The sequence below is a fragment of the Narcine bancroftii genome, chromosome 9 (assembly GCF_036971445.1).
Source record: "Narcine bancroftii isolate sNarBan1 chromosome 9, sNarBan1.hap1, whole genome shotgun sequence".
Taxonomy (NCBI): domain Eukaryota; kingdom Metazoa; phylum Chordata; class Chondrichthyes; order Torpediniformes; family Narcinidae; genus Narcine; species Narcine bancroftii.
The window spans coordinates 103,147,166-103,172,143 of record NC_091477.1 but is presented as its reverse complement, the minus strand read 5'-3'; the positions used below and the strand labels follow the sequence as shown (position 1 = coordinate 103,172,143).

At 38.0% G+C, this 24,978-nt stretch overlaps 1 protein-coding gene across 5 annotated transcripts in view; it reads right to left on the bottom strand.

The window, feature by feature from the left end:
• LOC138742545 (endothelin-converting enzyme 2-like) overlaps nt 1-24,978 on the bottom strand; it is a 215,691-nt gene that overhangs the window by 17,364 nt on the left and 173,349 nt on the right. For all 5 annotated transcript variants that reach the window (XM_069897093.1, XM_069897092.1, XM_069897091.1 and 2 more), the window contains 4 exons: nt 22,055-22,197; nt 11,923-12,037; nt 8,241-8,351; nt 5,969-6,067 (listed from right to left, as the gene is read on the bottom strand). In XM_069897093.1, coding sequence (XP_069753194.1) covers nt 5,969-6,067; nt 8,241-8,351; nt 11,923-12,037; nt 22,055-22,197 — 468 coding nt within the window. The remainder of the gene's footprint in view (nt 1-5,968; nt 6,068-8,240; nt 8,352-11,922; nt 12,038-22,054; nt 22,198-24,978) is intronic.

The following is a 24,978-nucleotide window of genomic DNA, read 5'->3' as shown; positions in this document are numbered from 1 at the left end:
AAGATCTATCAGAACAATGATTTATAATAAAATAAGTTTGTGGTAAAGATTCAGATAAATAATCCTAGGAAACAAAGTAAGCAATTATTTCCATCATGCCAATGTCAATGGTATTACAGGTACATGATCCTTTATCCGGACTCTAAAATTCGGAAAGCTCCAAAATCCGGCAAGTGGCGACCAGCGGTTGGGGGAAGGGGGAGACTGCCAGGAGGCGGCCGGGGGGCCGGCGGGCCAGGCGACTGGAAGGGGGTGGGGGTGGATACTGCAGCACAATTCGGGTGGGCTTTCCAAAATCTGAAAAAATCTGAAATTCGGAACACACTGTCCCCCAAGGGTTCCGGATAAAGGATCGTGTACCTGTATTAGCAAAAGGTTAACCACTGCAGTATACAAGATGCAAACAAGTATCCCAGCTTTGTCTATCAAATAAAAAACCTGAAGTGACAAAATAAGTATAATGAAGTGTCAGTGATAACAAGTTCCATGAAAGCCAAACTGCGGATGCAAAAGGATGAATTTTGACCTGCTGAGCTCTACATATTACCTCCAATCCCACACACAGTAAGCTTGTTGATCTTAATATATTAATTACAGCAATGTTAACTTCAGTTTCAAAATTTGATTTTGGCTCATTGGATCTCACCAATGAAAGCAAGGTGAGAAGCATCTGCCAGAAGTGTGATCTGAAGCCTGGAACAAAGAAACAGATCTACTTTCTTGCACAGTAATGGAAAGAATTTTTTCATAGTACTTGCATTAACACACAGCAAGGCATTGTCTATATTTTGCAAATTTCATGATCCAAACTATGCTGTGGATTCCGATTAGTGTGGTTTTAATTTGGACTTGAGCACTGACCAAGTTGGCCACCAAAACAGCAGGAGCTCAAACCAACAAAGCATAAGCTTTGTTGACATGTTGAAATAGCAGTATCAGAGGATAGTAGCCGCTTGCAATGTATGAGAACAAGACCAGATTGAACCCATTGACTGCTTTATGATGGGCGATTACTTTTTCTTGAAGCTTTAAGGGGGTGGCAGGAGACATCTGGAGGATTGCACAAATGGAGGATTTGTACAAATTCTACTCTGCCTCAGATGACTTAGTGGCTCTTCTGCCAGGGCTAACTTTATCACCAGTTAGGATGAGGAACTCTTGGATATGTAATTCTTCCTGCATCATTGACAAAGCCGACCAATTACCCAGGAATGCTTGTGAACTAGTTGAGCTTTTAATGCACAGCTCATGTGGAAGCAACAAAGGATCTTTACATAGATGCATGTAAAATTCACCTCCATACATTGATGTGCTTCAGAAGTATCAGATGTGACAAGAGTTGTATTAAAAATGGATATTATACATTTTGGAAAGCTAGGTATGAGATACAATTAGTGCACTATGTACAACTGATGCATCATTGAAAATACCATTCATATGCGGAGATTACATTCAGATTCAAATTTCATGCACGTTACATTTTAAATGCATTATTATGTGACAATAATGGAACCTTTACCTTCAGATTCCCAAAAAGAACAAATTTGTGCATGTAAGGCAATGCAATAGTAGAATAGTGCTAACAAAAAAAAATGACAAGATACATTTTTTCTCTCCCCTTCCCTTATGCTCCACTCTGGTGTTACCACTAATACGCATTTTCCATGCAAGTTCAGATGCAGCACCTGCCCTTTTCCCTCCTCCCTTTCTATCACACGAGGCCCCGTGTGATAAGAGCAATTTATTTGTACTTCTAACAAAGTGGTTTCTTCCTCAATGGGGAAATCAAATAAGAATACCAATCGGAAACAAAGTTAGAGTCAGCCCATCAGGTATTTCCTCTCCAGCCTTTGGCCTTCAGGCTCATGCTAATCTTGCATCTTACATTGTTAGTTTTGTCTCTCCATCTTCTTCTGGTATTTTAGATTTCATTTCACAAGTATGCAAATCAAACTGATGGGTTGGAGCCATAGGGTCACATAGCACAGAAACAAGCTACGAAATGACGAAAATAAAATGGCAAATTTTGAAATAAACCTTGATTTTTTTTTACATTTGCTCATTTTCAGCTTCATTTTCTTCTCTTAAAAAAAATTAAACCTAGTGTTTGATATTAGTGTTGAGAGGTGAACACAAAATCAATTTGTTCCTTTTTCTTTTAATCTTGCAATCCTGATATTTATTCTTGCTATCTATGGAAATGCAGAATGATAAACAATGCAAAATACTTGGATTGGTTTCTAATGACCACTTTTTATGCTAATTGGGCCTCTCGCATGTTGCACAGCAACTGAACTCATTAAGTGAAACATTGCAGGACAGAAAAGCTCCATTTTTTTTAAAAAAAAGACGACCATAATCTGGGCCCAGAAAAATACTAGATGCGTGAGGTTCAAATTAGATGTAATTATGAATTCTACCTGATTATTCCCACAATCTTTATTTTTCTGCTCATCATGTTATGAGACTTTGAGGAGTTGAGTCAGCACCCTTTTCAAGTAGTCAAAATGCAAGGCTAATTTACAGCTAGGTTTTGGTCAAGTTGTCCTTAAACATTATTGTCAAGAAGGTAAAATGGGGTTCCATTTCCAACCCAAGGAAGGGAATTGTCTTTAAGTTGACAAGTGTATGACAGTTTCCCCTCAAGCCACTGAAGCAGCAATAAATAAGAAGATTCTGTTCAAATGGCAGTACTCTTTACCTCTTGGTAAAGAACATGTCACTGCAGCTCTTTTTAATTAAAATTGAACATACATACAAACAAGACTTTCCAAAAAGAAACTGACCTTTTCTCCAAATATTTTGTAGAAATTATATCTATTTATGTACTCAACATGTGTGGTCCTGGCAAATGAAGGATTTGCACACTAAGGACATCAATTATTCGCAGACTGTTACCCATTTGGACATTCAGAGTTCAATTCTGAGCTCCAGATTTTGTTAACATTCACATGGAGCTGGAAGGAGGGGAAATAGCCCTGATGAACTAGAAGGTAGATGGGCTTATTGGTAACTATCCAAACAGAGATAGTCAACGTGGATAGGCTTTTTTAATTAAGAGTGGGGGATATTCAAACCAGAGGCCATGGTTTGAGATTGCAGGGGGAATATTATAAGGGGAACATGAGGGGAAATTGCTTCACGCAAAGGGTGGTTGGGATGTGGAATAAGCTTCCAGCAGAGGTGGTTGAAGCAGGGACGTTATTTCCATTTAAGGAAAGACTGGATAATTACATGGAGGGGAGAGGATTGGAGGGGTATGGACCAGGTGCTGGTCAGTGGGACTAGAAGGGTGGGGATTTGTTCCAGCATGGACTAGCAGGGCCAAACTGGCCTGTTCTGTGCTATATATGGTGATAACACATCAAACCAGTCAGCTATGCTCATCTTATTTGAAGAGCTCAAGGACGACAAAGGCACTTACCAAACTTTCAGTTAGTCCTTCACTAACACTTGGAATACTTGATGTGTTACCATGTATAATCTGGACAAGTAAAGATTGATTATCCTTTCCATTTTGCAAATTCAAGAATTCCTGATGCCTTCATTGCCTCATGAACCCAGCAAGAGCATAAAACTGAATGGCCCTATTTAGTTAATTGCTGAAATTTCCAGTTCCAAACTAGATGCATATCCCAAATCACTGAAGAGTTGTCAATTGCAACAAATTCAAGCAGACCTTGTTACCTGTATCCATATGGGTGTCTTTAAGCAGCATGTGAATAGTCCAACCAAGGAAATGGTCAGACTAGACCTTGTGCTGGGAAATGAACCTGGCCTGGTGATCAGAGTTTTAGTGGGAGAGTGCTTTTGGAATAGTGATGACAATTCCTTAAATTTCTCAGCGGCCAACAACTTAAATTCTACACCCCATTGCCACACTGTCCGTCCCCTCATGTACTGCAATGCGAAGGAACAACACCTTTCATTCAGCCACGCCAGTATCCAACCAGATGATATCAATGTCAACCTCCAATTTCTAGTAACCACCTCCCCAAGTCTCTCCTTTTTCCTCATTTCTATGCCTCCTCTCCTCCAGCTCTCCACCCCCTTCCCATGTTGCATCTCTACAAATTTTTCTTTAGTCCGCACTTGGGCATTTTGTGCACAATTCCGGTGATCCCACTCTAGGAAGAATGTGACGTTTACTAGAATGCTGAGTGGATTATAGGGTATGAGCTACAAAAAGATCTGGGGACAAACTTGGGTTGATATCTCTGGAGCATTAGGAGCCAAGGCAAGACCCCGATAGAAGTTAGTAAATTAGAAGTCAGGGTTAAAATATCAAGTACTAAAACAGCCATTCTCAATGGGAGCCCTATAGCCCAACTGGGGGCCACAGCACATTTAAGTAAAAGCCTTGTTTTCTTTTCACCTCGAATAACAAATATTTTTCATATTTTTATGTAGTCAGTAAGAGAGAAATAAGGAAAATAACAAAACAACTGCTTCTCAGGGAAGGAGGCTCATAAACTTTGAGCAGAGTCCTTGTGGGGGGCATAGCCAAAAAAGGTTGAGAATGGCTGTACTAGAGGACATGCAATAAAGGTTGGTGGGGGGGGGGTTAAAAGGAGATGTTTGGGTAAATATTTTTACATAAAACAGAGTGGTAGGTTCCAGGAACAAGCTGCTAGGAGAGGTGATAGAAGCAAATGCAACAGTAAAGATAGGCACATGAATATGCAGAAAATAAGTATGCAGAAAATAGAGGGATATAGACCATGAGCAGAATTTTAATTTAATTTAGGCATTATGTTCAGACATGTGGACCAAAGGGCTTCTTCCTGAACTGTTCGACCAATAACCACATTCTCTGGTAGCACATATTTGCTCTGTGGTCGCTTTGCGCTTTACATGGTGGACAAATACTCAGTACAATTTTTGACCTTCATTCTTTATGCAGTATTAAAGAAGTCTTTCCTCATTGCTTTTAGGTACTGCCTGGACTTTACAGGGCCATCATGACCTATAAATTTATTGGTGGAAACGCAGGCAAGAATGAAACATAGAAAGCAGTGTTCCTATATATTCTGCCTCCCTTCCTTCCTCAATCCAATCCTGGTGCTTCACTTCCCACAATGGTGATTGAAGGAATGCCCTCAGGAATTAAGAACCTGGCCCTTGTAATCTTTTAACATGAATAAGTGCTAAAATATCAATGGGGTGCCAGAGTCTCCACCAAGCCAAAGTCTTAAATTTAATTTAGACAGACAGCATAGTATCAGGCCCTTTCAGCCCATGAGCCTGTGCCGCCCAATTACACCCAATTGACCTACACCCTCAGTACATTTTGAACAGTGGGAGGAAACCGGTACACCCCCAGAGAAAGGCAACGCAGACACGGGGAGAGCATACAAATCCCTGCAGACAGCGCAGGATTCTAAACCTGATCCCGATCGCTGGGACTGTAACAGTTAACTGCTATGATAACTGTGTCACTCTTATGCAGCACTATCATTTAGGCTCAATAGTTTCTTACTTCTACATATTTCATGTATCCTGGTAATCTATGCACCATATATTTTGGGAAATCTTATACAACTATTTATCCTGCTGTATTGCAATAACCCTATTGGATTTTCACATATCTTGGTCACTTATTTATATTCAGTTAAAGCAAATCACACCAATTAAGTTCAGCTCTTAATAAGGCACACAAGCCAAAGTAAAACAAAGCCATTATACAACTTCTAAGCGAATAGTTCAGCTTTCATTAACTGTTCCACAGAAATGTGACTAAGAGGAGTTTTGGAGGTGATAATATTTAACTTCTGGGCATAATCAGTTCATGTTGCATGAATCCCACAAGCACAAAAGAGCAGAAAAAGTAGCTGAAGTCTAAAGTTCAATTAAAATAAGAATTTGCATTTCATTTGGATAAAGTTTGCAAGTGCCCTTAGTGCAAAGTGTCCAGGTAGCAAAAATTCAGAATTTTCTTAGAAAAGTAAACAGTTCAAGATAAACAAACCTTTTCTTCAGCAGCTTGGCGTGTCTCATCATCCATCCATGTCAGCTTCTCCAGGCCCTCTTTAAATGCTGTTCGAATTTCATTAATCATTTCTTCTGCCTAGGAAGCAAATTAATTAAAGTTAGAATAGACTTACAGTCTCTAATTGAGAGGAGTAGGTAAGGTGGAAAAGTTGGATGGAAATGTATTCATAAAATCCATATATGGTTTCCAAATATTATAAAAATTTTCAACTCGATTCCTTAGACTATAAGTTATTTTTTCTTAAGGTATACATTTTTACACTTCGCTATGCCATCTAATTAATGATAACACATTTTCAGTTTTCCATGTTGTTCTACATTTCTTCACAGTCGCTATTGCTATACTTAAAAATTTCTCTTGACATTTATCCAATTTCAACTTTACATCTCTTTCATATATATTTCCAAGTAAAAAATATTCTTGGATCCTTTTGTATATTTATCTTCATATTTTGTCTTCGTAAAACACACAAATCATTCCACTTTTTCACAAGACCATACCGCGTGTGGAAAAAAAAGTCCTTATTTCTTTTGTACCTCGAAAAAACTTACTGGAGTAACTAGAATCAAATCCATTTTATGCTTGTGGAGTATAATATAATTGATGGAGAAAATTTTATGCTTGTGGAATATAATATAATTGATGGAGAAAAATTATATTGGACCATTTGGTATCTAACATTAACTGTATTCGTAACACTTTGACACAATTTTGACCATGTTTCCTCTTGAGTTTGTGTATTTAAATCTTTCTCATATCGCATTTTTGATTTCTATAAATCTTTTTTCCTCAGTTTCTTGTAATTTTATATACATATTAGTAATAAATTTCTTGACCATAAAGGTATCTATTATATCTTCAAATTGACTTTGTTTTGGAAGCCTCAAATCTCATCCCAATTTCTTTTTTAAATACAATTTTCACTGATAATATGCAAAGATTGTATTATTTTGTATATTATTTTTATCTTTTAATTGTTCAAAAGTTATAAAGAATGATCCTAAGAAACCATCTTTTATTCTCTGTAAAATTAGCAAATAAAGAATTGTTCAAAGTAAAAGGGAGAAGCTGATTTTGTTTTAACAGCATAAGGAAGATATCAATATATTTGAAACAATTCAGATAAGATTTACTGGGCTAATACCAAGAATGTGCAGGTTGTCTTATGAGTAAAGTTGGACAGGTTAGACTTGTATCCACTAGAATCAGGAAGAGAGGGGCTTGAATGAGAAATACAAAATCCCAAGGAGTCTTGATTCAATTAATATAGAAAGATATTTTCCTCTTGTTGGAAAATCTACAATCTAGGTCAGTCTTGAAAATAAGATTTTTCAGATAGAAATTACCATATTTGATATAAGACCCATGAGCATACAAGAAACCACCCCCCCACCCCCCCTCCACATTTCAAGAGAAAAATAAACTTGGACAAAACATTCAACTGGGACAACAGGAAAAAATGTTTTTAATTATAATTTACAAGAGAAAACAAAAAGCAGCTTAGCTATAGCAGAATACATTTTATAAAAACAAACTGCCTCTGTCAGTAGATAAAAGTGTTTTCTTTCAGTCATGAGACTTTGGAACTCTCTTTCTCAAAGGATTGAGGAAGCATACTTTGAATATTTTTTATGGTACAGGTAGATATATTTTTGAGAAGCAAAGGACAAAAAGTTACCAGGAGCTGATGGAAATGAAAATTTGAGGTGCTAATCAAATCAGCCAAAATCTTACTGGAACAGGCTCAAGGCCAAGTAACCTACTCCTGCTCTTAATTTGTATCTTTATGTGACTTTTTCATTCAATTTCCAATTACTGTATGAACTTGCATCCAAATAAAATTAGAATGAAAAGTGTGATGTAAATACTTCAAACCTTTATCCCTCAAGTCCAAGATGAATGCAAGAAGCAGATCTGTATAGTGTTCACTTAGCCTATAACTAAACATGTATTGTATTAATAGGATCACAAAGGAGTTCTCAGATTTAGATCACAATTTTTTGAAACAATACAAAGAAATAAATAAAATAAACATAAATCAGGATTCACAATATAGCATCATTTGCCCATTGCTTATTGTTCAGAGAAATTATGTTGCACATTTCTCTACATTTCATATACTACAGCCTGAGCATCAAGGATGTTTTAAAGTTCCAAATAGGCTATTTATTTCAGGGTATAATTGAGGCTTCCTTAATGGTATATTTATTTGCTGAAATAAACAAACTGAAAATATAAAGAAACTTACTATTATTTTGCTGTCTTTATCAAATGTAAACTTTACAAACAAGGATCCCAAGGCAAATCCAAAAGTGTCATCCGTGTTTCCAATGCAAGTCTGCCATCGAGGAGTACAGGACTGAAAGAGAACAGGTTTTAACAATGCAAGTATTAATCCAGTATAGTTAATGAATGCAATCTGAAATGTATTTGATATGTTAGCTGTTGAGATCTTCATAGTCAGATGACATTGAAAATAAGCCCTACAGCCTTTGTGTTCATGCTAACCATCAAACATCTATTTAACTAATCCCACAATAACTCCATTTTATTCTCCCAATATTTCCATCAATCCTCTCCACACAAGAGGATTGTGTTAGAGCAACCAATTAACCTATCAATCCACAAATCTTTGGGATGTCGATGAAAACCAGAGTACCTCAAGAAACCTGTGTGGTCACAAAGAGCTAACATTGGAGGACAGTTTTGAACACATTACTTGAGCTGTGAGGCAGCAGGCTCCCCAGCTGTGTCCTATACTGTTCAACTATGTATTTAAATTAATTCTTACAAAAAATGCAACAATGACATTCAGAAAAGTCATCCTAAACAAAATGATACCTTGATAATAAAAAAAATTAAGATAAAAGTAAAATCATAATGCTGGAGAAACTCAGCAGATCACACAGTGTACTTTATATAGCCAAGATAAAGATTTCAGTTCTGAGCCCTTCATCAAAGTATGAGCAAAATGTAGGCAGGTGCCTGAATAAAATGTTGGGGGGAGAGGAAGGGGCGGCAGGTCAAGATTTACAGAACAGATTTGATGGCCCAGGTGGCCTGCTTCTGCTCTTTTATCTTGTGATTATGCCATGTCCTTCATTTAAAAATAATTACAGAATGCACATATTGTTTGTTAGTTCTACCTTCCACCTTTGAAACTGCAAGGCTGATAGACTGAGAAATTCCTATCCACTAATTTTAGCAAATACATTTCACGAACTACGACTTTTAACTGTTTTTACTACCACAGGAATCTGTGCACCTCTAATCAAAGTTCATTTGTTCAAAAAAGGTTTCTCACAGAATGCCTTGTATATCACTGAAAAATTTGCCCCATTCAAATAAATATCAAAAACAGATATCAAGTATTGAAATTTCATTTTAATTCTGATTTAGTCTAGACTTGTTCTGCTCTAAAAAGCAAAGTTAATAAGATTAAAATTTTCATCACAATTAATGATGGCAGATTAAGCAAATTTTGGATTCAGGTAGCAGTTCAATTGAACATTGAAAAATGCAAGGATGCCATTTGTTGAACCTGAAATATGGGTCTTCTGCTATTTTAGCCCAAGTATTGGGGCTTATAAATGTCACTGTGCAACGAACATGCAAATCGTAATCCTTAATTTTTCAGACTAGATTGAACAAAACGTTTCAATTTATTCTTTGGATTTTTTTAAAAATTCTATAGCCAACAGTCAAAACAACCACAGGGAATGTTTTACATTAAAGATCAAAAAGGACAATGATAACATTGTGTAGTTTATAGTTTATTTCCCCAACAACTCTTATTAAGAAAAAGAAGTTATAGATTATTTTGAGGTTTTCCATTACAGTGGCCATTCTAATTAACAAATCAACATATTTGGATGCATAAATAAACTACTGTTAAATTTAATAACTGATCCATCAGCCTGTTTCCCAAAGTAGTTGGTGGGTGGTCATACTGAAGGGCCAGTTGATGAAGTAGACAAAGATGATGTGGTCAAACAATAATCCTGGCTTTTATTAGCAGAAACTCATGGTACAATAATGAAAGACAATAGGTGCGTATACAGTTATATCCAAGGGGAGTGTCCTTAACAGTAGAGATGATGCACAGCCAATGTTAGTACAGCAAGGCTTGCCAGAGGGGAGAAAGGCAGCTGGGCAGATATTCACCACAGTCTTCCCCTGGCAGAAGAAAGGTTAAAATCAAAAGGAAAGACTGCTAGGAAAGACTGAAGCAAACATGGATACCATGTTTGGCCTTGAGATACTCTAACAGTCAAAATACGCCAGTATCTAGCAAGCAATCGAAATATAATGAGATGTTTTATGAATATGTCAGCCTATCAGGTTGTTTACGAATTCTGGTGCTTCGTCTCAAAACAGGTGGCTCCTTTACAACCTTGGGAATTGACTATCATGTAGTAATCGAAACAAGCAATCTAGTGGCTGAAAATTTCTCTGGCCCTCGGGGCAGACTGGTCGATTATCAGCCGCTCTGGCTTGAGTGTTGCATCCATTTCTGCTAATAAAATTGAAGTGCCAGTTGATGAAGAGACAAAGATGACGTGGTCAAACAATAATCATGGCTTTTATTAGCAGAAACTCACGGTACAATAATGAAAGACAATGGGTGCATACACAGTTATACCCAAGGGGAGTGTTCTTAACAGTAGAGATAATGCACAGCCAATGTTAGTACAGCAAGGCTCGCCAGAGGGGAGACAGGCAGCTGGGCAGACATTCACCACACATGCACTCCAATATGGGACAGACGATGATGCACAAGGTGTGAGTGTTTTATAATTTTTTTCATAAATTTAGATGTACAGCACAGTAATAGGGATGTTCCAGACCACGTGCCTGTGCCTTTCAAATAGACCAATGAACTTACAACACCCATACAATTTTGAAGGGTGGGAGGAAGCTGGAGTTCCCGGAGGAAACCCACAGATACACGAGGAGAGCAGACAAACTCCTTACAGACAATGCCATGTTTGAACCCAAGTCACTAGCACTGAAATAGCATTACGCTAACCATTACACTAACCATTACACTAACCATTACACTAACCATTACACTAACCATTACACTAACCATTACACTAACCATTACACTAACCATTACACTATCCATGCTGCCTAAATTTTACATCCAAAAAAGTTGCACCAACTTCACCAATCAATTTCAAGAGAATTATCTTGGTTCACTGAATAGTAATGTCTTAATTATTCTTCAAATCTTGTTTATGAATATCTACTAAAACTAGTCTTATGAATCAAATTAATAAGTCACTATCTATTTAAAAACAATTTTTTTAATGTAATGCTGTGTGCATGAGTTTCAAAATGATTTTAAAATGGCGATTACTATGTATCTGGTGGCAAGGTAACCAAAAGGTATTGCATCATTGCCTACAGATGTCAAAATGGCCAGACTAGACAGCTATTTGGAGAACAATGAGAAGTCTGCCTCCCCGGTGGACGACATAAAGCTGATTGCAACTATTGAACTTCAGAATTCAAATGAAGTAATCCTGTTGTGAACTCTTAACATTGGCATTAAGAGTTACAAATGCTTGATGACTTTTTTAATTTTTACTTTAACTATTTATAGTTATAGACTTCATAATTTCAGAAAAATTTACAAATTGAATAAAATTACAAAAAATTATTGACAAATATTGTGTAAAATAATACAATAAATATATTTCCAAAAGGCTCAAGAAGCCATGCATTTTAGAATGAAACCATATCTACAATGGTACATCTTTCATTCGGAACAAATGAAAATTACAAACAGAATAACCTGACTGGGTTTAAGAAATTAAAACCATTACAAATGTAGAAATAAATCTTAATTCTCATAAATAAATTTTTTAACTCTAATTTTCTCATCATCTAAGGAGTAAGACATCATCCTAACTTTTAAATCTCACCTTCTTTGTTCCAAGCAATGTCTCCATAAATTTTTTGTTTGCATTTTCAAATCGCTGATCCAAGTTGGATGCTGTTTTATGCACCAAATTCCACATCATGTAATTGTTCAAAATGCTGATTGATTTAAAAGATAAATTTAATATCTTGGACTTTTGACACAATATTTGAAATTTTAACCTATTTGCTGAAGTGAACACAATATTAATTCAGGGAAGAAACCAAACATATTTAAATATTTAATTCAGATGATCTTTGTTATCAATGAAAAAACTCTATATTAAATGGCTGCTTCATTGTTTGCCACAACTCTTCTAACTATACATTAATATGCAACATCTTTTATAAAATGTCAACTTTTAAATGATAACGTAGTTAGTATCATATGTACAGAGCAATCTTCTGACAGCAAAATTCAAAGGAAACTTTACAAATGAAAATTTAAAAATTACGAAAGTATCCAAAATTTCAGAATATTAAATATTCAGATAGCAGATAGTAACAAATCATTCAAAAAAAGCAGTCAATGCAACTGTGCACTGCATAGGAACAGCAGTTGTATGTGTAGCTGTGCGCAATATAGGTATACATATTAAAAAAAGGAATCTTGGAGAGGAATTAAAATCTAGGACCTTAAATACAGTAATCTCAGAATTGCGACCAGTGCCACATGCTAATCAGAGTATCGCTATCAGGAGGGTTAGGATGATTACGTGGGTTGGGAAGGAGAGAAAGATACTGATTACTGGATCATTGGAATCAGTTCTGGGAAGGTGAGACCCACACAAATCAGATCTGGGCAGAACCAGGACGGATGCAGTATGCTCGTGCTATAGGGAATTGTTTAAGCTAATGTGGCAGGGGTGGGAATCTATGCAGAACAACAGAGGGAAGCACTACAGAGGCTAGAGCAAAAGTTAGAAAAATTTTTTAAAGTGAAGAACAGAAAAAAAATCAAAAGCAGAAGACAAAAAGATAACTTGATTCCAAAAGAACAATGTGCAAGGGCATTTTCTCTGAATGCCAATTGCAATTGAAACAAGGTCAACAAGCTGATGGCAAAGGGGAATGATTTAGTGGCTATTCAAACTTAGTTGAAGGGTAGAGATGATGGGGAATTAAATATCTTTGGATATCAAGATATTGGAATGATAGACAGGAAGGTGAGGTCATACTGTTAACTAAAGATTAGATCAAGGTGAAAATGAGAGGCAATATAGGGTCTAAGAACTTGGCAGATGATTCCATCTGCATAGAGAATAGCAAGGAAAAAAAAAACTGGTGGATATAGCATATAGGCCACAAATAATAACATTATGGTGGCACTGGCAACGAGCTAATAAATATCTGATGCATGCAAGATGAGAACAGCAGTTGTCATGGGCGACTTTAACTTGGACATTGATTGGCAAGTCGAGGTGATCAAGTCAGTCTTGAGGAGGACTTCATAGAATGCCACCACGAATAGCATATTAGAAAATCTACATGGGAACAAGTTATTCTTGATCGGATCCTGTATAATGAGTCAGATAAAATTAATGATTTTATAGTTAGGGATAATTTCCAAAAGGGTGATCATAGAATTTCTCATGCAAATAAAGGTTGAAAATTTAAGATCCAAAAGTAGTATCTTATGCCTAAACATGGGAGACCACAACATGATGAGTGGGAAGTTGGCTTATATTGACATGAAACAAAGGCTATATTGTAGCAGAACAATGGAAGATTTCTAAAAATCTTGGATAATTAAAGGAATTTTTTTTTTTAAAAAGAGATACAATATAGTATCTGGACCTTCTGCACCACCCAATTACACCAACGTGATCAATCAAACCACCAAACCCATATGTCTTTGGAAGGTGAGATGAACCCAGACAAACCAACATGGACATGGGGGGAACATACAAACTCTTAAAAATAGTGTTGGATTCGAAAAGGATCGCTGGCGCAGTACTGTAATAGCATTGTGTTTAGCAATACACTAACTGTGTTACTGTTAAAGAAAGGAAGGCATTAAATTAAAAGCTCATGCAAACACAGTGTCACTCAGAATAATGGGAAGCTAGAAGATGGGAAAAACTTTAAAAAGCACACAAGAACACTAAGCAAGCAATAAAGAAAGATATTATGAAAGTAAACTAGCATAGTTTAAAAATAGACTCAATGTTTTTATAAATATATAAAACAGAAAAGGGTGGCTAAAGTGAACATAGGTCCCTTTGAAGATCAGAAAGGAAAATTAATCATGGATATTATGGAAATGGCTGAGTCCTTGAACAACTATATTTTGTTAGGCTTCTTTAGAAGACATTGGTAATTCACCAAATAGTGATGCCAAGAATCAAATGGGAGGTGAGGACTTCAATACAATTGCTACCAATAAAGAGGTCATGCTGGACAAACCAGTGATTCTCAAAGTAGACAAGTCCACTGGTCCTGATGGAATGCATCCCATGGCAAAAAAATATATATTGATAGTTATAGTTGATGCATTTGTGGTAATTTGCCAATTTTTTCTGGACTCTGGACAGGTCCCAGCAGACTGGAAACATTATACCACTATTTAGGGATATAGACACAAGGCAGGTAACTATAGGCCAGTTAGCTAAATGCCTGAAGTCAGAAAAATGCTTGAAGCTATCATTAAGGAAGAAATAGTAAGACATGGCTAGAAATTATTCCATCAGGCAGGTGCATCTTGGATTCAGGAAGGCCACATCATGTTTACCAAATATACTGGAGTGCATTTTGAGGATATAATAAGTGCACACTTAGATTTCCAGAAGACATCTGGTAAGGTGTCACACAAAAGACTTCTGCACAGGATATGGATGCATGGATTTGGGTGGGGGTAATAATATTAGCATGGTTAGAGGATCAGTTAACCATTAAAAGGCACAGAGTTGGGATAAATGAGTGATCCACTGGCTGGCAATCAGTAGTTTTGAGGTGCCTCACAAATCTGTGCTGGGCCTGTTCACTTAATACATAAATGATTTGGAGTGTAACTTATCCAACATTGCTGATGACACAAAATTGAGAGCAAAAGCAAATGGTTCCGAGGAAAAAGTCTGCAGTGAGATAAAGTTAAGTGAATGTGCAAGGGATCTGGCAGATGGAGTATAATATTGGTCAACATAAGGTGATCCACTCTGGAAGAAAAATAGCAGATCGGATTACTATCATTTAAATGGTGAAAGATTGCAGCACATTGTTGTGTTGAGATACTTGAAAGTGCTTGTACATGAATAGGTTGGCAGGTGCAATAGGTAATCAACAAAGCCAATGGAATGTTGCTCTTCATTCCTAGAGGGACTAAATTTAAAACCAGGCATGTTCTGCTGCAACTGTGCAGGGTACCGGTGAGGCTGTACCTGGTGTGTGCGCATGTAGTTCTGGTCTCACTACTTGAGAATATATATATATACTGGTCTTGGAGGTGGTGCAGAGGAGGCTCACAAGCTTTATGAAAGCTAAGAGGGTGAGCTCTAGAAATTGAGTTGCCTGAGACTGTACTCGCTGGAATTTAGAAGAAAGGGAGGCCACAGCTTGTAGAAGCATATTAAATTATGAAAGCAATAGGCAAGGTAGAAGAAGAAAACCTTTTTTCCCCCACTGGTAGGTGAGATGCCTCAAGATGCAGGGGTGTATTATTCAAAACTGAAAGAGAAAAGTACGGCTTCTCACAAAGAGTAGCAAATCTGTGGAATTCTCTGCACAAGGAAGCAGTAGAGGCTGCCACATTAAATATATCAAAACCAATCTGGATAGATTTTTGCATCGTAAGGGAACTGAGGGTTATGGGGAAAAGGCCTGATCAGCCATGATCTTATTGGATGGTAGAGCCAACATGATGGGTCACCCACTGTTCTTAGGGTCACCCACTGTTCTTAGGGTCACCCACTGTTCTTAGGGTCACCCACTGTTCTTAGGGTCACCCACTGTTCTTAGGGTCACCCACTGTTCTTAGGGTCACCCACTGTTCTTAGGGTCACCCACTGTTCTTAGGGTCACCCACTGTTCTTAGGGTCACCCACTGTTCTTAGGGTCACCCACTGTTCTTAGGGTCACCCACTGTTCTTAGGGTCACCCACTGTTCTTAGGGTCACCCACTGTTCTTAGGGTCACCCACTGTTCTTAGGGTCACCCACTGTTCTTAGGGTCACCCACTGTTCTTAGGGTCACCCACTGTTCTTAGGGTCACCCACTGTTCTTAGGGTCACCCACTGTTCTTAGGGTCACCCACTGTTCTTAGGGTCACCCACTGTTCTTAGGGTCACCCACTGTTCTTAGGGTCACCCACTGTTCTTAGGGTCACCCAGAACCTGCATCCTCTCCATAGGCAACACCTAATATCAGAATTGAAACCAGTTCTCCCAGGTTAAAGATAATAAACTAGTCTTTGATGGCCATTTTGAACAAACAGTGATTCATTAATTTTCTGGCTTAGGAAGTACTATTGGTCAGGAAAGCAGAAGAAATCGCACAGACTCTTTAAAATGGAAACATAGAATCTTTAACATCCACCTGAAATGCTTTTATTTTTAAAAAATAAAATTCAGCTCAAAAGCCAGAACCCATTTCATCTTCAATACAATATTGCACTGCACTGGCAGCTTTGAATGAACCTTCAGTCTTTTGACTCAATATTTAAGAGGGCATTCACCTCGATCCTCTCACATGAAACTCAGTTCAAACACCTTAAATCATTGAAGAAGTGGGCCAGTCACAATGAACTCTCATTTCTGAACTGAGAAAGGGCAAGAGGGAAGATTTGGTTGGACAATGGATCTAACACTTCCTGTTCCTGCTCATGTACGTTTAGAATTACAATTAGCGAGTTATATCATTCCAACAGCAATAAAATAAGTTCCTATTGGATTTAATTATCCTTCACCCACCTCCAGCCTGGGTTGTAGTCTAGGAAACAAATGATCTTTAAACATCCAGCAGTACAGCATCTACACTGCCAAAGCAGGCTCAAGCCTAGACTCCTAGCGAAAAAAGTGCTTTCCTCATTGATGACTTTCAAGAAATCCATAATTCTCTAAACCTAACCTGAAAGAATCCTCAGTCCATACCAACATTTGATCATATTACAAAATTCCAAAGAATTCTTATTCCTCAGTCAATGGCAAGGAATGCCTCAGTCCCAACACTACTGGCATTTGTTTCAGCTCCTGCCTACAGGAGTTGGACACAAGTCTGCAGATATTGTGATTGTAGTAAAAATAAACAAAAATGCTGGAAGTACTCTGCCAGTCTCATGGCATCCACAGGAGGTTAAAATGTATTACCAACATTTCACACCTGAGCCCTTCTTCAAGATATAAGCAAAGAACAGAAAAGTGTCAGACTGAAGAATGGGAGGGGAAGGAGTCCAGACCAACAAAAGTTGTTAAGTGGATATGATAAGAGGAAAAGTGAGAATCAATTCTCAATTCTTTCTGTGAAAGATGACAGGGGAAAAAAGAGAGCGGGAGAGAGAGCTGGCGGAAAAGGCGACAGGGGCAAGAAGGGGATTAACAGAAACCAGAGAGGTCAAAGTTAATATCATTCAGTTTGAGGGTGCCCAGATGGAAGTTGAGGTGCTGTTCCTGCAACTGCAGGGTGGTCTCAGTCTGGCAGCACACAAGACATGTCAGCAGGGGAATAGGATGGGGAATTGAAATGGGTGACAATGGGAGATCCACACTATTGTGGCAGGCAGAAATAAATAAATAAATAGATAAATAAAGAGAAAATTGTTTTATTTAAATATTCTTTACAACATGAACTAATCTTGCCAAAAAAAAATGTCCACTGGCTATTATTATATTTGGATGTATCCTTCAGTGGTTCTTACTCCATCCACTTCTCCAGAATAACTTGAAAAATATCAGATCCTTATTGTGTTTGGAGGAGAGCAACAACAGCTTAAAGTCTATGGAACTGTAATCCAGTGCAAGTTAGCAATTTGAAGAGGAACGGTCAGGGAGGCAACTATATGTGTTTAACAGAGCACAACTTTATAAACACAAATCATTCAAGCCTGCTAAACAATAATTATAGGGAGATAAAGTCAAGTCAAATGTGACTGCAGAGATAATTTTACAAGGATAATTGTACTTTATAAATTAATAAAATTTTAACAGATGCACAATTTACTAAAATTATTGTTCGTTACCTAAAAAATAATTATTTGCTTTCCTAAGTATCATTAACATTAAGTTGTGGCAGCCGTTCCCAGCTCCCCCACAGGGCCTCACAAAATGAAGGATGAACGCAACAATCCAGCAGGCTGCACGAGGCCCGCAGCGCTGCCCTCCAATTGGCCACAACCAAAAGAGCTTAGCTAGCCTATCAGGGAAAGCAGATCACAAACACATCAATCAGTGCCGAGAGGGCTTTGACCATGCCCCTCATCTTGAGAATAAAAGCAGGGTTGTGAGCCCAATAAAGCTCAGTGTTAACTACAATCAACTGGGGTCTGTGTCATTCTTTCTGAGCTAACCTGCATGCAGCTATAACCTCTCTTGCGCTATAGGCTCCGCAGAGCCATAGCTTGTAGTAGCAAGCTACAAAGTGCTGATTTCTTAAGGAAATGAAGAACAAACTATGTACTGTTTTGGCTGCTTTTATTCCTGAAATCCAAGTCAACTATGTGGCTCAGAACTGAAGAAGTTCAACATCACTGTTGTGCAATTAACACAGAATTTAAGAAGTCAATCCATGCCACGAATTCAGTGTGAAGTGTTAGGTGTTAACATCATTCTGACTCATTTAATATGGAAGTCTGACCCATTCTTCAAATTCATAAACTTGGTTGGGTAAGTTTATTGAACATTCAATCACAATTATATTGGTAACACAATATACTGGACAAGCTGCCACAATGTCAGGTTAATCCCAGTGCTGTAAATTAATATTTACAGCTTACTGAGGATGTAGTTAGTCTGGAGAGCAAGTCTTCAGCACTGTAGCTGGGACATTCTTTGATCCTGTAGTCTTTGCATGATCCAAAATTCTCAGTCATTTCTTGGTATCACGTGGCATGAATCAAATTAGCTAAGGACTGGCTTTCTGATGGTAGGGTTTCACAGAAAAAGCAGGATGGTTTTTGCTGCTTCTGACTCTACATGGATGCCAATGCTTTGGCTGGTCTTTAACATTCATATACTGGGCTTTGATATACTTTGTAATTACAAACTCTACCTCTTCCATTATCTACTTAATTGAACATCCACATTCATAGCTAGATATGTAGTACTGAAGAGTTTAATCTGTCCATTGAAAAATCACTCAACTCCATCGATTACATGCTGTTCAGTACATGTAGTTCTGCACTGCATCTGTGCTTGGTTGATCATTCATGTTTAGATATATTTGGTGCCATTTCAATTAGATCCCTTGTCATTCTTCTAAATTCTAATGAATATAAACAGTTAATCTTTTCTCTTCTCATGCAGTAACCCCGCCAGACCAGGAAGCAGTCTGGTGAACCTTCAATACAGTCCCTCCATGACGTATATCCTTCCTTTAGTATGGAAACCAAAATTGTCCATCAGACTCCAAACATGGTCTACCTTGGTCCTGCATAATTGTAGCAAGAAACCCTTGAGCCTGTCTTCAAATGCTCTTCCTGTGAAGGCTAACATACCTTCTTCACTGTTTGTTTCACTTGTATGCTTGCTTACATCGGCTGATATACAAGCACATCAAAGTCTTCTTGTATCGGAGCTGGGAAGTGATGCTGCGACTGTTTAAGGTGTTGGTGAGGCCAGGTTTAGAATATTGTGTTCAGTTCTGGTCTCCAAATTATAGGAAGGATATAGTAAGGTGGAGAGGGTACAGAGAAGATTTACAAGGATGTTGACTGGCTTAAAATGCCTAGAGTACAGAGAAAGATTGAAGAGGTTAGGACTTTATTCATTGGAACATAGACGGTTGAGAGGGGATTTGATAGAGGTGTCCAAAATTATGAAGGGAATAGATAGACTAGATGCAAGTAGACTCTTCCCCAGAGAGCAGGGGAGGTTGAAACAAGAGGACACAAGTTGAGGGTAAGGGGGCAAAATTTTAAGAGAAACATTAGAGGAAGCTTCTTATTAAATGAGTCAGAATGATGTTAACACCTAACACTTCACACTGAATTCGTGGCATGGATTGACTTCTTAAATTCTGTGTTAATTGCACGACAATGATGTTGAACTTCTTCAGTTCTGAGCCACATAGTTGACTTGGATTTCAGGAATAAAAGCAGCCAAAATAGTACATAGTTTGTTCTTCATTTCCTTAAGAAATCAGCACTTTGTAGCTTGCTACTACAAGCTATGGCTCTGCGGAGCCTATAGCGCAAGAGAGGTTATAGCTGCATGCAGGTTAGCTCAGAAAGAATGACACAGACCCCAGTTGATTGTAGTTAACACTGAGCTTTATTGGGCTCACAACCCTGCTTTTATTCTCAAGATGAGGGGCATGGTCAAAGCCCTCTCGGCACTGATTGATGTGTTTGTGATCTGCTTTCCCTGATAGGCTAGCTAAGCTCTTTTGGTGGCTGAATAGAATAATCTTCCAGAGGAAATGGTTGAGGTAGAGTCAATTCTTTCATTTAAGAGGAGGCTGGATATATACATAGATAAGAGGGGGTGGAGAATAGTTGGGGGGGATCTAGCAGAGTTGCTTGAGTGAACTGGTGTGGACTTGAAGGGCCAAGATGGCCTGTTTCCATGCCATAAACTGTTGTATGGTTATATCAATATTTTCCAATCCAACACCATTTAAATTAAATGCCATCTTTCTGCTTTTTCCTTCTTAGAGTGGTGAACCTCTGAAATTTTCTACCATGGGCAGTTGTGGAGGCCAAGTCCTTGGGTATATTTAAGGCAAAGATTGATAGGTATCTAAATAGTCAGGGCATCAAAAATTATGGGAAGAATGCTGGGGAGTGGCCTGAGTGAGCGAATGGATCAGCTCATGATGCAGCAGACACAATGGGGCAAATGGCTCAATTCTGCTCCTATATCTTATGGTTAAAATGGATAACTTCACATTCATCCACATTATTCAGCATCACCCAGGTAGAGAAATGCACTTAACTGCAATATCCCACGAGATACAGCCTGCCACCCAAAAAGATACATTTACTACTATGTTTCCCATCTAAAGCAATTTTAATTCATGCCCAAATACTAAATTCAATGACATGCACTTTAATTTTACATATTAAACTTTTATACCATACTCGTTCTAAAGCTTTCTGAAAATAGTGGTTAGATACACAATATCAACTGATTCTCTTTTAATTATTATACCAGTACATTTTCAAAACGTCCAATACTTTTGTCAAAAAATTTCCATTTTAGAACTCTGTTGACTTTATCGAATCCTGTTATTTTTCGAATGCCTGGTTATATCCTTTATAATAGCCTACAGAACCTTCCCTACCACTGGTATTAAACCAGTCTGTAGTTTCCAGTTTTTTTTTAATTCCTTTTTTTAAAATAGTGGGTTATTTTTGCCATTCTTCTAAGGGCAGAATCTACTTTATAATCAAGAATTCCAGAAAAAAATAACCACACTTTTATTATTTTTTTGGCTCCCTTCTTCACTGCTTTACAATGCAAATGACCAGGCACTTGTAAAAACATGCTCACAATGGTACCATGGTACCAATAACTGTAAAGAATATGGAACAGGGCAACATAGGAGCAGGTACTTCAACCTGCATGCTTGCTTTGAACAAGATGTCCAAGTTAAACTGAAAGTGTTGGTTTTACATGAGACATATCCCTCAATTTTCTGTACACTCATATGTCCTAACTATAGGCCTCTTAAACTCTACTCTTGTATCTGCTTCCAAGGTCCTGTATAAATGTAGCAAGACACCCTTGAGCCTGTACTCAAATCCTCTTGCTGTGAAGGCTAGCATACCTTCTTCACTGCTTGTTTCGCTTGTATGCTTCAGCATTAATTTCAATTGTCTGTTCATCTTTTCCTGCTAGGTTTAAGTTGTAATTCTGGTATCCTTCTTTTTGCACTGAGTCTAACAAGCTCATCTATTTTATTTAAATGGCAAACGTCCATTTGCATGTGGTCAAAAGTAACACAATTAATCAAATCTCTATGCACCAACAAACAGGTTAACTGCATTACCTCTTGTCAGTATTATTGATAAGATCAGACACCAACTGCAGATATTCCTTGGCATAGACAACTACAGGTTCTGTGTCATTCAGGCCCAGAGGTGCCAGTGCAAATGATAGATAATCCAACCAATCAATGACAGGTGCTAAATTCTGGAACAAAACACAAACAAGCCAATGTTTGAACATTTATGCACAGTTTATGCAAGCTGTATTCCTTTTAACAAAATGTAAGGAGTTTATTGCCAATGTGAACTGAGTTTGTTTAAACCATTTTATTTAGTGACACATTTTGGGGGTTAATGCAGCCTGCAAACATTCACTGATTTCACAATATTTCACACACTGGATGGCACCATCAGGTCCAAACTATAAACAAGGTTGATGCTCTCAACTAAGATCAAAAACAATGGTTGTTTATTCTGGAAAAACAGATGGAGAAAGTCATGTGATTGGGACACAATTCAGTATCGATCAGCCAGGCATCTGATAAACACAGATGGAATGACTGTGTGGAAATGGACATTTCTGTTGATTCTCCTTGTCAGGTGAATTATTGAACCACCGTGACCATTGTAATGGTCATTTTGATTGACCCATATCTGAGCAAAGGAAGCAGGCAAATTCCTGCATTAGATCATGACCATTGTTATGGTAATTTTGACTGACCCATGCCTGGGTTTTGGAAGCATCATGGAAGTCACACTTTTCATTAACCTACACAAGGAAGAGGGGAGTATGAAAGGACATTTCTCTGGAAGCAACTCAACAAGGATTTGTGAGTTACCAGCCATCTGATCACTCAGTCTCTCACCTCCTTCATAATTACTTCTAAGAATCAGTTTAAAAGTCTATGTTTCTACATGGGATTTCTAAGACTGAACTTTGAATATACTTTGCAGAATTGTGCCTAAGCTGTAATGGTTTGGGTAACATATTAGTAGTTATTAATAAATATTATTTTAAAAATAAAACTGTCTTTGTGAATTTCTATTGCTGCTGGTCTGTGACATAATAGTACTAATTGAATATCATTTTTTTTTTCTTTTTTCCCCTCCCTCCCTCTCACTAATTGAATATCATTATGAACAAATTCCATTGAATTTCCAATACTCATTATTTCCATCTGATATAAATTTGGTTTAATGTCCCTCCACAGCAGGAATACCAATGGTGTTTTCAGATGTAGCCAACGAGTAGCCTTGTGTCAGCAAGTCAACAGAAAAATGTTCCTCTTTCAACCTGATACAGATTGATACTGCTATTCTGCTACTATTCATTCACAAAACTACAAGCTAATTGGCATACCTCTCTTTCTTCTATATTAAGAAGACAACTTCTGAGACCACCTGTGGAAGACACTCGAAGCTAATATAACATCATTTTCTTCCACGTACAACATTTGACATGAGAGATCTGTACTGCAGGATTTGTTAAGAGCAGATGAAAATGGAAAACAAGCTTCAGGAAAGAGTTAATTGGAGGCTCAGCTCATAGCACACCAAATATGGTAGAGATGCAAAAGTTTGCAGACCAACCTATGATTTTAGAACACACCAGCAACTGCTGATTAAAAGGAGAGTCAGCATGGCTTTGTGCATGGTAGGTCGTGTTTAACGAATCTGGAGTTTTTTTAAGGAGGTTACCGAGAAAGTAGATGAAGGAAAGGCTGTGGATATTGTCTACATGGACTTTAAGGCCTTTGACAAGCTCCCACAGGTCCCTTAGTTCAGAAGGTTCAGACACTAGGTATGCATGGAGAGGTTGAAAACTGAATTCAAAATTGGCTGAATGGGAGAATACCAAGAGGGGTAGTGATGATTGCTTCTCAGACTGAAGTCCTGTGATTAGAGGTATGCCTCGGAGTGGTGCTGGGATCATTGTTGTTTGTTATCTACATCAATGATCTGGATGATAATTTGATAAATTGGATCAGCAAGTTTGCTATTAAGATTGGAGGTGTTGTGGACAGCAAGGAAGGCTTTCAAAGCTTGCAAAGGGATCTGTAAAAATGGACCAGAAAATGGCAGATGGAATTTAATACAGTCAAGTGTGCATTTTGGAAGGATAAACCAAGGTAGGACATACACAGTAAATGGTAGGGTGTTGAGGAGTGTGGAGGATCAAAGGGATCTGGGTGTACAGATACATAATTCCCTGGAAGTGGTGACACAGGTACACTGGGTTGTAAAGAAAGCTTTGGAATCTTGGCCTTTATAAATCAAAGTATTGAATGCAGGAGTTGGGATGGTATGGTGAAGCCAAATTTGGAGTATTGTATGCAGTTCTGGTCTCCTAGCTACAGGAAGGAAATCAGTTAGATTGAGTGAGTGCAGAAAAGATATACTGGCCTGCTGCTGGGTCTTCAGGAGTTCAGTTACAGGGAAAGATTAAATAGGTTGGGACTTTATTCCTTGGAGTGTAGAAGAAGGGGATATTTGAAAGAGGCTTACAAAATTATGGGGGATATAGACAGAATAAGTGCAAGTAGGCTCTTTCCACTTAGATTAGGAGAGATAAATATGAGAGGACATGGCTTTAGGGTGAAAGGGGAAAGGTTTGGGGGAAGATCTTCACTCAGAGTTGTGGGAACATCTTCACTCAGAGTTGTGGGAACATCTTCACTCAGAGTTGTGGGAACATCTTCACTCATAGTTGTGGGAACATCTTCACTCATAGTTGTGGGAGTGTGGAACAAGCTGCCACACTCATTCAAGTTTTAAGAATAAAATGGATAGATACATGGATGGGAGAGATCTGAAAGATTATGGACTGGGTGCAAGACAGTAGAACTAGTAGAATGATATTTCAGCACAGACTAAAAGGGACAAATGGCCTGTTTTCAGTGTAGTGGTATCATGGGGTTTCCAGAAGCACTGCAAAGTCTGCGGTTAACTCCTGTGTAATATTCCCACAAATACTATCAAGACCCTG